Source organism: Limulus polyphemus, unplaced genomic scaffold, assembly GCF_000517525.1.
Source record: "Limulus polyphemus unplaced genomic scaffold, Limulus_polyphemus-2.1.2 Scaffold50, whole genome shotgun sequence".
Classification (NCBI taxonomy): Eukaryota; Metazoa; Arthropoda; class Merostomata; order Xiphosura; family Limulidae; genus Limulus; species Limulus polyphemus.
Window position 1 is genome coordinate 11,717 of NW_013665660.1, and position 13,342 is coordinate 25,058.

Here is a 13,342-nt window from a genome sequence, read left to right on the forward strand (position 1 = left end):
TGTGTGTGTATATATATATATATATATACACACACATACACACACAGTCACAGTTGTGTCACATTTTAAATAATGGAAGGTTGAATACTAGCATGATTAGCCTTATTCAGCGATGTTCATGGCCCAATGCCAGTGACCAGGGTTTGGCTAGTAGCTAGGTTATCTGTCAACTAAATTTATGTTCCATGCCTGATGACCAGAATTTGATAGGATCAAGGTTAATATATTCCAGTCAACCTGCAGTTGGTTTGCAACATGAAGTTGAGGTACTAGCCTGTGGGTGAAACGTAATCATCCATAATATTATTATATATTCCATGTGTTACACAGTTGAGATAACAAATAGTAAAATTGTAGAACAACTTGCTAAAGAAACAGACTAATAAAAGTACAAACTTTTTTAAAGTCTGTGTTCAATTTTTAAATATATTTTAATACCACTTTGTTGTTTATCTTTTTTATAGAGTTTTTACTTGCCAATGACTCTTCAGAATCTGAACACATTCACTTTTGTTCCAAAGAAAGACTATTCCCAAAACCGTTTGATTAGTGGTATACTTCAGTTGAGTGATCATACACACTTGGTTATTGATGAGACATCTTTAAGTACTGGGCAGCTGGAAGCCAAAGGTGTACAGAATATAACTGCTCTTGGGAATCTGATTAAATGGCAACGTGTGGATTATGATTTCAGCTATCATAAGATGGAGTTTTCTTCTAATGTTGCTTCATTAGTTCTTTCAGAAGGACGCTCTATCCTTCCAACAGATATTCAAGTACCATTAAAGCCACTTGTAAGGCCCGAGGATTTTGACGAACAGTTTGGTTTGATAAAAACCTATCTTTCTGAAGGTTTACTAGAGAAGTTACGTAATTATATTACTGTGTGTAAAGTTTTGGAGTTTGTAATGAATGAGGATATTCAAAAAGTAAGTGCTTCATATAGTTTTAAATGTTTTGTGAAATCATATATATTGCTACAAAACATTAAAAGGTGTAGATTGTTTTTCTACAAATCTTTGAAAAGTTTGATAAACAACATTTGACTGATTTTAGTGTACTATAGATTATGGTAGAATTAATAAAACAGTATTCATAGCAATTTTTACACGAAATTGTACATTAGCTTTATATATGTTTTTTAGTGTTTCTAGCGTAGATAACAATAGAAGCAAAATGTTTTGAAACTAATACACAACTATATTAAAATGTATGTGATTCATTTTGAAAAATTGATAAAAATTTTCATTTGTTTACCACAACTTCCCCCATTTTTTTTCTAAACTTGTGTAGATTTAATTTAGTATCGTGAATCAAACAGAGATGTTTATTTTCACATAGATTAATTTTACAGAAGAGTACATGTGACTGAATTTTATTGTTTGTTGACAATGGGTGATATTAATAATGGCTGGAGACCATCCATTATTAGTCTCAAAGTGGGTTCCTCATCACGAAATTTGAATGGGTGATATTGCTCTTATAAAATAGTGCAGTTAGATTTGTTTCTTTTTTTATAGTTATTTTACATTGTTAGCTTAGTAAAAGGATTTAGGACTAACCTAAATCTTGCAAGCTGGCTGAACCTTGTATATCATTGAGATTTAGAGCTGCGAAATTAGTGGAATTTGATAATTGATTAATGGTTGGTCCTATTAATTAATTACACTCAGCTAATTAATTATTCTCACATGAGACTTGGATAGTTGGAATAATCAACTTAATGAACTAGTGAAAATGTTCTTGATTATTACTATCTATATAATTAAAAGAGTAATATCTGTGTGCATGCATAGGAAGCTTTTTAAACTTTATTAAATGATACAAAAATGAAATTGGGAGTAAGGAAGTATGAACGATATCATCATGTTTGCATAGAAAGTCTTTTAAACATCTTTAAACTTTGCAAGAATAAATTGGGAGCAGGGAAGTACTGGTGACATCACCTTGTGCATAAGGGATGGGTGGGTGTAGATAGTACTATGCATTGCAAAGAGAAAGGTATTTGGGAAATGGATATATCATCCCCTAGAGCTTTATCTCAGACAAAATATTCTTTTTTTTAGTTAAGGTTTTGTGTGTAAATTTCTTCATTTGTTTATAGACAATTAGTGTGCTGGCACCATCACTTATTTTTCATACTTGTACCCAGTACCCAAGTTTTGAAAGTGTCACTAGATAAGTTGATTGGTTTGTCATTTTTGATCAGACAATTTGGTTTAAAGTGGCTTTTCACTAGAAATGAGAGGTGTTTGGTGGATATTACATGTTATGGAATAGGTTTAACCCACTTATGTTTAACATTGCAGTCATTGAGATACCTTGTACAGTGATCAGATTTGTTCAGAATGCTATACATACCTAACTTCTTAAGTGAGTAGTCTGGGCAGGTCACTTAACTGCTATAATTACTTCAAATACACAGCACTGTGTTTATAATTTATAAACTTTGTGCATTCAAATACAAAGAAGGAAAACTAAAAAACATTTTGTATATGAAGCACGAGTGTTTTCCATAGTTTTCAATTAATTGATTATTTTTATGATGTATTACAGTAATTGATTTAAGCTGAACAACCCTGGAATAATAAAAAAATTATCATAATGGCAATATTTTCATTACTTGGATAGTTAGAATAATAATAAAAAAAAGAAGTAGTAATTGTGATTATTTATTTCAATGAGTTTATTTTTTTCCTGATGTTAATCAATTTAATCTAATTTTGATTAATTTATTATATGTAACATTAATTAATTTAATCGATACTCATAGGTAGTCGAACTAATCACCCAGTTTTACCGAGATCATGGCTAAAAATATTGCTACAAAGGGTGTCTAACTGGTGAATCACTACATTCTAATAATTGTAATTTTTTGTTTTATAACACTGCATACTCCTTATTAGAATGATATATTAAGTTAGATATATTATATAGTGGGTAAGTTCTTAGTTCTCTATGTAGGTTTACTATGAACATAATTTAATGTAGAATTGTCAAGAGGAGAGTTTTCATTACTGTTTATGTAATGTAATAATGTTTAGAAAGTTTATAAACAATTTCTTTTAACAGAAATTTTCACAAGGTGTGACTCAAATCAATTACTAAAGCTGTTGCTTTAAACTAAAGTTGTTTTTCATGTACTGATGAGTGTCTAATATGAATACAATCAGTTGTTATGACAAGATTCTTAAAATAATTAGTACTGTATTCCTTGTTATAACAAAAGTGTCAGACAGTTAATTTTGTTTTGTTCTTTTTAACTGACTGTTAACGTATCATTTTAACTCATAAGAGTAGTTTCTTAATTTTTCTTTGGTTGTGTAACAAAAGCAAGTTATTGTATAACTGAGAATGTTAGACTTAGTTGACCAAAATTAAGTTATCAGAAAGAGAACTTGGATAAGTGATTTCTTATATGCTTTAAACTGTTAAATAGTGATGAGTTTGCTCAAGAGTTTAGAAAAACACAAAGAATGAACATATGTTTGTAACATATTACTGAAATATATTTTATGCAATTCAGATAATTCAAGATGACTTTGTGCACATGAGAAGAGAGAATCAGAACATGACAGCTGATGATCTTCATTCACTTCTGGTTTTGGCCAGGTTTGTGACTATTGTTGGATTTTGTCATTAACTCTCTTAGCACAAGCTTGTTATAGTTTTATGCTATATCTTTGAAATTAGTAAGCTTATCTTTACAAAATTTTGCATATTATCAGTAAACATTACATGGCTTTTGTACACACAAAATATTTTTTTAAGGTTTTTTTTTTAAAGATTTTTTTTAAAAATGTTTTTCTCATGCCTTTTTTTCTTTTTGAATTTTGATTACCCAACATACAAAGTAATTTTGATTTTAAAGTTAAAAATACTTTTATGCATCAGATAATTTTCAATTTTCTCATGCAAAATTTTTATAGCCTTCAGATAATTAAAAACATTTTTTTAGAAAACACTTTATATTTTATGTATTATTTTCACTACTGTATCTGTATCTCTGTAATGGTTGTGTCAACTTGACCAACCTTGTAACCACCATAAAAAAAATTAGGAAATAAATACAAATTATGCTTTTTTTTTCCCATTCTAGAATGACTACAAATTATAACTCAAACCCAAATGTTTAGTCTAAATAGTTTAAATCTCATATCATTATACATCCAAATATATTTATTATTTTATTATATTGACCTCTCAACTGTACATGGCTAACATTACAGAAGTTGCAATAATGCAACTCCTATGCACTCATGTTACTGTATTCAAGAATATATAACTGGTCTTTACAAAGTGACTTGTCTTGGCTGTGTTTTAGTAGACTAGTATTTTGAAAAATAGTCACATTTCAGTTATAATACATAATATATGTATATGCATTAGTACTATTTAGAAATAAGTTCTTGTACTTGTTTTTCTTAAAACATAGAACAGTAAATAAAGAAGTATAGCAAAGAGTTATCTCTTCTAATTATCTGTAAGTCATTAAGCCTTATCAAATTTTGCATGTGGAGGATATGAAACGAAATAATGTTTTTAGGTTTTATATATATATAATGTATATATATATATACATTATGGAATAACCAAAAATCATAAATTACTATATCATTACCACAGAATTTCACTATAATTTATCAAGCTTAGTAACTAAGCTGTATTTGGGTCTAAAAAAATATGAAATTTCGAGCTCACTAATGTCTTACCTTATTTCTTAATCTGGCATGAAAAGAAATAGCTTCCATGCGAATACTTTGCTAGGGGGACAGGACATTCAGTTTTCATTTGGTTATACACATGTTATTGGGCAAAGTAGGTGTACGTAAGCAGGTATTTTCAAAAGTGTTAGAGTTGGGTGGGGCCACTGTGGTTGATTCAATAAATATATTAATATCTCGGCAAATAGAAAAGGTAGAAGGTTCTTGTTTTGCATTCTAGCTTGTCACTATTGGTAATTTGAGTATCTAAGAACTATAGACTTTGTACTTGAACATCACAAACATCTAATATGAAGCAATGCTGCATTCAACATACCATGTGACACACACACACAAATTGATATTTAGGATTTTTTTTTAATATTTACTTTTAAACTTAGAAATTAACTAATATATAATACTAAAATTTGAATTATACTCTACAATTTGATACCAAACTTATTGACATACATTCATAAGATAGTTCAATAAAATTTTGAATGAGAGCCAACAAATGTGATGACATGGCCTTTGACCTGTGTCGGTAGGGTTAAGGAAATGTTTTTAATATTAAGTATTTCCCAAAGATTTAATTATGCTGAAAAGTAATGCATGCTCAGATATATCTGAGAAGAATGATTATTAACCCTGTTATGACCAGAGAGCAGCTTCCCTATGTTAAGTACACACTTGCTTATTAAATTTCATAATTTAAGTAAAAATAATAATTGTAACTCTATTTCAATAAATTTTTTACTTAAACATTTAAGAATTAATATTTTGTAACTTTGCAAAAATTATTTATTGTAATGTACAAAGAAAAATGTTTGAGCTTTTGATATTTGCACAACTCCAAGGGGTATCATCTGTAAATAATTCCCTTACAGAATTTTTTAGTTTTTCTGTCCATCACAAAGTCTCGGCTTATATTTACTTGGAACCTGTCATCGTTCAGAAATAACTTATCCTTGTTATGTTTCTCATATCTTTCCTTTTTTCTCAGTGATTTTATTTCAGAACCCTCTATGAAGAGGCACTTAACTGTGTACACAGGGTCAGTCCATTATACTGACTTTGTATTGGAGAAGTATTGTTGACTATAATTCTGAATTTAAGAAGTAAATCTTCATGAAATGTGGCAAGCTTTAACTAAACAGTGCATGTCAGATGTGTTAAGATTTTTCTACTGAAGATATGACTGACTTGGATTCTGACAATTCGGAATGCAAGGTGATGTTCACGTGAAGAATAAAAATATTTTTGTTCATCATACAGTTTGCATATTGCATTTGCATAATCTCTACAACCTCTCATGCATATCTAATTTTTTTTGGTATCCCTGTATATAATATCTGGTACCTTCCCAATTCTAACAATGCAGGGTAACATGAAAAGTTGATAACTATCACACCCATGATACCATGTAGAATGGCACTGTACAAGAGTGGGGTGTGCACATTTTGACCCTCACCCATGCACACACAGGGCTAAGATGTCCCAGCAAGTGGGTTGTACAATAACTGCTAAATCGTAGTATCAAAATCATATAGAATCAATGGCTAAAAACTATTGGATAGAAAAGATTCATGCCTATTTTTGTAAATCTATGGTAAATAAAGTTAGGTTAGCAGTAATTTATTGTTTCTGTGAAAGTGACAAGTAGAAGTTCTCATAATTTGGAATAAGTCACAATTTGGGAATTTTCTTAATTTTATTTGATTATCTTTTAAGCTTGTGATAATCTTTTTGTTATATTATGTCTGTTTGTAAGCTATAGGAATATTTTTCTATGAAAAGACATCAGGTAAGGATGTTTAAGGTCAGTGGGTATGGTAGGCTAACAGTTTTGTGATTGCAAACTATTCAGATGGCACAAAAGCTTTTATTTTTGTGTATTAGTAAAGTTATTGTTACTCAAAAAACACATAACTACAAGAATTCTTTGGTTAATGAAAACAAACTATAATTGGAGAAATTGAACTTGACAAAAAATATAGTTGAAAATATTGCCTTTATCAGTGTATTCATAGGGTATAAGTGCAAGTTGTGTTTACACTAGTCAACATTTTTACTCTTCAATGCTATTTATGTGGCGACATAACTGATTCAGTAAAGATAAATAATAAATATGAATAACTGATGAAAATGAAAAAAGTGAGAACTTATTGGATATATCAAATGAATCCTTCTGATTGATATTAAAAATTCCAGTTTTTTCGTTTTTTTAATATTTTCATTGTATGAAAGAGCTTGTATGGCTAAACAAGAAAATTGGAGTGCTGTTACTAGGACAACACAGACATTATAATTGTAATTAAATTGAAAAATAACTGTTGGATACATTGACATGATTTTAGGCACCTAATAAACAAAAAATAAGACAAGTATTTTTTTTTTACAATAAAATCTGAAAAATAGCAACCTAAAATATTATAAAAATATTAAACAAAATTTTTTTTTTTTCAAGCACAAACTAGATGTTATATAGTGTGAAAAACAATAACATAAGGACAAGATGTTATCCTGCTGGTTTGTAAAAAGTTAAATACAGATTAATTAAATCATCATTTACAAATAATATATTTTATAGCTGTCATTCATTTTCATCATAAATAACTGGTTTTCTAGAAGATTTGTTTATGGGTGCATATTAGCTTTGTGTTATTTGGAGTTGGCAAGGTGCAATCGAATTCATGCAATACCACAAAAATATCCCTCATACTTTAAGTTGTAGGTGCATTGTAGGAATGACAGTCATTCCCTTACTATGGCTGAGTCTGTCCTTCGTTATTCACCAGCCACACCTCGAGTTTTCCATGATGAATTTATATAATGTTTTCATAAAAATACTAACGTCCGATGAGAATCCACTGAAGATAAATAATTTGTAACGTTCGAACGTTATAAATGCTCCTGGTCAAATATCTGAAGTTTTCCAATTAATAAGCATTATAACAATCTCAGTTATAGCTTCTGAAGTTTATAACACACCAACTATAGCAAACCAATAATAGATATTCTTTTTGGTGCAGCATGATAGTTAGATTTATAGGTGTGTGGAGTGTTTCTCAATTTCAGTTTTACGTAACAATACTGACGCTAACACGAGTATTTATGTACACACGTATATTGTTGATTCTTACTCTCGAGAATCTTCTACAACTTTGGAGAATAGGTGGGAGTTTTGCACTACATATTTAACAGTATCAGCTATGTATATTTCTAAATTTAATCTAAACAAATGTCAATATTAAAATAGATATATAATAACAAATCTGTCACAATTGTTGTGATGCATGATTCAAAATATCAATGAAGGAGACCTTTGTGTCTGTAAATTTTTCTTGGAAAGATCCAGTATTTTAAAAAAGTAGAAATAATTAAATATGCTAATCACATGTTCTAAGTATTCTTAGAATCTGCAGAACAATTCCTATTGTCTCGCAAACAGTAAAATGATAGAGGAATAAAAACAAAGTCTATAAATAGCTGAGAAAAGTGTTCTCTGCATGATCTTAGAAACTGACAAATTGTGAGGAATTGGGCAAGAAAATTTAATATTAAAAACTAAGGTAACAACAAGCTTGAAACATCAATGTAATTTTATAGAAGGAAAAATTTAAGCCTGTTTCAAGAAGACTATACAGTGTTATGACATATCTATCCTGTCATTTTTATGTCAAAGTATATGCATGTTTATCTGTCCTTAATTACATTTTTCAACTTCCTAACCTCTTGTCATGAAACTTTCATAGATTATTGGGTATGACCATATGGATTCTAAAATCCTCTACTTTCTTAATTGTCTCCATTTTTTTTTTATGAGTTTTATAGCCATTTCAGTTTCTCCATTGCTACTGGTTTAGTGCCTACCTTCCAAACTTCTGAATAACACAAGAGCTTGATGTGGCTCGGTGATTAGTATGCCAGATTGTAAATTCGAGGCTTCATGGCTTGTGTCCCAACAATGCACTCTGCACTTTATCCATTTTTTTTTTTTTATTGAGAATGGTAGCTATGTCAGTTTCAATTGTTAGTGCTTTTAATGCTTATTTTAAAAAATTGTCACATATTTTATAAAGAAATTGAAAATATTTGAATCTTTTTTTTTACAAAGCTCTTTTGTGATTTTTCATATTTTTATGTACCACTTCTTTTTTAAAGTAGTTTCTGGTAGATTATACTAAGTTTATAGTACTATGTAAGATGTGAAACTAAGGTATAAGTTTGAAACTTGAAGTTATCCATTTTCTTGATGACTTTATTGATAAAATTGAAGCTAAAATGAAGCGATATAGACATCAAAGAGGCAAATCCCTATTAAAGTTCTAATACACCTACTTTTTATCAGACCTGGATGTTGATAGAGGAATTGTCATATTTATGCCGAGAAGTGATGTTGATTACCAACACCGTGGTACACTTGTTGATTGTAATCTGATATTGTTTGCAAACAGGAAATTTAAGTCACATTTCATAAAACAATAAGCATTTTAAAATTTGAAGAATGAATTATAAAAGGCAACATGACATACTACTGTTATGCAAATTATATTATATATAAGTTATGTAATGAATAGAACTCAAAGTATTGTCCAAATACATCAGGCAAGCTGTTTGATTTTATTGGACAAATAGAAACATGAGGGAATCTAAAGAAGTAAATCTAATTCATTTAAACAACAATTGGTTTCTAGTCTGCCTTTGTACAGACAATCTTAAAAAAACTAAAAGAAAAAGTAATGTTGCTATGTTTTTGTTTTAATGACAAACTTTTTCCTGCTTAACTTTCAGTTTCACACATTGTTGTCACATGTAACAAACAAGATATTCAGTTATTCAACCTCATTATATTGTTGGTTTTAATAAATGTTACTTACAGAGATTTAATTTAACCAGTTAAATCTCGGTTATTTAATTCAGCACAGTGATTAAACTATTTTATGGGAGTATAGAGAGATGTTCAGAAAAATACAAGTTTTTGCAATGTTGTTCAATGGTAAGAAAAGTCATGTAATTTAAGCACATTAGGTAATACAATCTAAAATTACAAAAATATTTTCTCAGTAAAAAGTTGCATGTTTGGAGTATTTGTCAAGAATAATACTTTCTGATTTTGTCTGTTGACCTTCTTAACTTTAGATGATGTATGGTTTTAACACTGCTTATCTCAAAATTTCTGCAGGTACCTTTCTCTTAGTGTTGGATTTTCAACAATGAATAAAGAATCTTGGGAAAAAGCGAAGGAACTGGAAAAAGAACGAAAAAGACGTCTGCAGTAAAGAGCACTTGAACTTGTAAGATGAAGTCTACATTTTTTCCAAAATAATAAAATTATTAATATCTCTGCTAATGTTCAAAATGAATTAATGTGGAGATGGAAAAGCATTTTCATTGCTCATGCATAACTCAAGTACTTTGTACAATATATTAGTAATATCATTCATTGGCTAAGGTTTTAGCATTCGTTAAATGTTTAAGAAAACATAGAATGCAAAAGGTACAACTTAATGAATGTGACAAAACATTAAGCGAGCAAGTTGAAAGGTATAAAAAGTTTCAGTGTAAATCGTGAACCATGGATTACCCAAGTCAGAGTGATGTTTTTTTAGTCAGCGAAAACAAGTTGTTTTAGTAAATGTAACCTACGTTTGTTTTTATTTTTTAATTTGGAAAGTAATCACAATTCAATATTTGTGTGTGTTTTAATAGTAACTACAAAGATATGAATCTGATGTACAGATTATTATTTTTTATTGGTAATGTAATATGGAAAAGTTCAGTTTGAAACAAAAATTTTCTTGATCCATTACTTCCTCTGAAAATGTAGTTCTAAGTAAAAGCTAACAGATTCGGTGTTTTGGAAACGTTGAAATATATGCTACCGAGTTGTGGTTTAGGCTCTCACTTAAAAAACAAACTAAAAAATATAGGATGTAAAACTGTTTTAATTGTTCCCAAACTCGTATAAGATGGTTTTTTTTTCTTTATGTCAGTGGTTTGTAACTGTAGATCGTATTGGGATGAGTCACATTTGAGATGGATTAAACATGTAATTTACTTTGATTTTGAAATTATTCATAAAATAATGGTCCTAAAATATTTGTGAAAAATAAATAAATAAATAAATAAAAGCACTACTAAACTTTATTGAAGCATATTAGAACAGTAATATTTCTTCCCCTCCCCATCTGTGCGTGCACAAATACATACATACAATTTAAGGACAATAAGGACCTATTAGCCCATCTAAACCATTACATCCACTATAATAAACTTTAGAATGATCAAAGCCAGCCCTTATCATTCAGATTTTTATATCATGCCTTCCCTTAAATTCACTGAAATTAACTGCATTTGGCACATCTGAAGGTAACCTATTCCAAAGGCCAACCAAAAATAAAGCTGACTTAGCTGAAGATGACTCCAACCCTGCTGAAGTTTATATTTAGTATCCCCTAGCCCTACCATTTTCACAGTTAAGTATGAAAAAGGTTGATGCATCAACACTATCAATGGGCCCCAGAAAACTACCTGTCTACTGAAGTAGGTTGGGAGTTCAAAAAGTTTAGGATCATAACTTTGGTAACACATTAAGTGATAGTTTAAGTAATCTTGACTATTTTTAGCAATAATACTTTAGTTAGATCACCTTTTTAATGTAAAAAATCACTAATTGACTTATTTAGTGGACTACTGACTCAAAAAAAAAATAAACCACTAATGTACAAATCTAAAAATATTCTTATGTATACTGCAGCAAAAAGTTTACTTTCAATTCTAATTTTTGGTAATTTGGTGTTGGTGAAGTTTAACATCAGTATTGTTTCTTTCAATCACTTGAAGTCAGCAGGATGCATATTGACCATCTCTGACCTCATAAACAATCCTTTTCAAAGTTAAACTTTTTACTAATTTTTATTAACAGGTATCAATATTAAGATACAAAATAAAAGAAAATATGGGCGATCAGTTAATTCCTGGATTATTTTATCCAGAAATTAATCATGTTAATCATGTATTCTGCTCAGAAGTACCTAATGATATTCTTCACTTTTAATGATTTTTTTTTTATCATGTTTTTGTTTTTAGAAGCATCATTCCTGAAATATATCATTTTGTTGGAAAATACAAATGTTATATCTGTTAACTACCGTTATTAATATTTTCCAACTTTTTTCTGTTTTCTACTCATTTTAAAATGATCAAATTGTTTCAAGAAATAAAATTTTCTTTCATTAGTAGTTTATGTTGTATTAATTCTTAACTTTATAGTAGATATTATCTGCTGAATTTTTTTTTGTGATATCATGTGTTAGTAAAACAAATGCTAAACTATATTTAACATACATGATATTTTAGTAATAAAAGATTTCTACAATGTATTATGCATAGAAGGTTAAAACCCAAAATGGCAACATCTCCGTAATATTTGTTCATGTTTGTCTGTCCGGAACTTTTCTCTGAAATTTCTTTATCAAACTACAAATCTCGTATCGTTAGAAAAGCCGTTATTCGAGAAACCCGGATTGCATATTGGCTTATAAATTCAGAATCACCTTACCTGTTTTTAGTTTAGCCAAACTTTTCAATGCAACGAGTAAGGTACACGATGGCAAAATGTCTTTGTCATCACGTGACGACTGGCTTCGATTTTAACTTTAGTTTTTTTTATTTGCGAAGTATTTTACACACAACACATAATTACCTAAAAATACATATTACACTAAATACAATTTCTGTGAACTTTCTAGGCATATTTAGGTCTAAACTCCGTATGCTCATTTCGTTCAAAACCTTATACTTATCACTTTCTGCATATTCAGCTAAATTTGCCTTCATTACAATTTTACATTTTCTTTACTTTGCTATAAGTTAGCTTCGGTTCATTTCATAGACTGCTATAAAAAATCTTTTAACCACTTTTTACTTTGGTACGGGTTTTATTCTTCATTTTTGAAAGTTTTTTGTTCTAACTCTTAAAACCCTGTTATATACTGAACGCTCAAAACTGTTTCCTGCTCTGTACACTATTGTATTATACATACCATTATTGTTTACTTTACGTGTAGTTTTATTAAATAAAGTTACGTCTACGTGACTTTGTCTGACTGCGTAACTTTTTTTTTTTCAAATAAACCAGGATTTATCTATTTAACATGTAATGCCCGGAATAAAGCGTGGATTAAGTAGCGTGCGTGAAAATGATAGAATAAGGAAAATTCAAGCGAAGGGCCTGAAAACTACCACAAAATTTTTTGCGGGTCGCGGCTAGTTTGTAATTATTACCCAGAGAACATTTTGAATTTAAAAAATTCTGTCATTTATTGTAACGTAGTTAATATAATTGTGTCTTGTGTGATATAATGTAATTATTTTGTGAAATTAAGGAAATGTAAAAGTTAAATCGTAACTAACGAAGACGTGGGGAAAAAGCAAAGTATTTTTTTAGGCTTAAGGTATAAATATTTAATATGGTCCAAATATTAATTTCAAGTCACCTGTATTAAATCGCAAGAAATGTCTCGTGGGAAATCATGTGATGAGCATAACAAGTAGATGGTTTACGTATTTTGTACCAGATGGCAAGCAAGAACTGTTAAATATTGATTTTGTTATATTCCTTTTTTTTTTTTTTT

At 29.4% G+C, this 13,342-nt stretch overlaps 1 protein-coding gene across 2 annotated transcripts in view; it reads left to right on the forward strand.

Moving 5' to 3' along the window:
- Window positions 1-13,342, forward strand: part of LOC106462989 (mini-chromosome maintenance complex-binding protein-like) — a 33,587-nt gene that overhangs the window by 10,644 nt on the left and 9,601 nt on the right. For both annotated transcript variants that reach the window (XM_022390601.1, XM_022390610.1), the window contains 3 exons: window positions 465-929; window positions 3,527-3,612; window positions 9,889-10,000. In XM_022390601.1, the coding sequence (XP_022246309.1) occupies window positions 465-929; window positions 3,527-3,612; window positions 9,889-9,985 (648 nt within the window). In that variant the 3' untranslated portion in view covers window positions 9,986-10,000. The remainder of the gene's footprint in view (window positions 1-464; window positions 930-3,526; window positions 3,613-9,888; window positions 10,001-13,342) is intronic.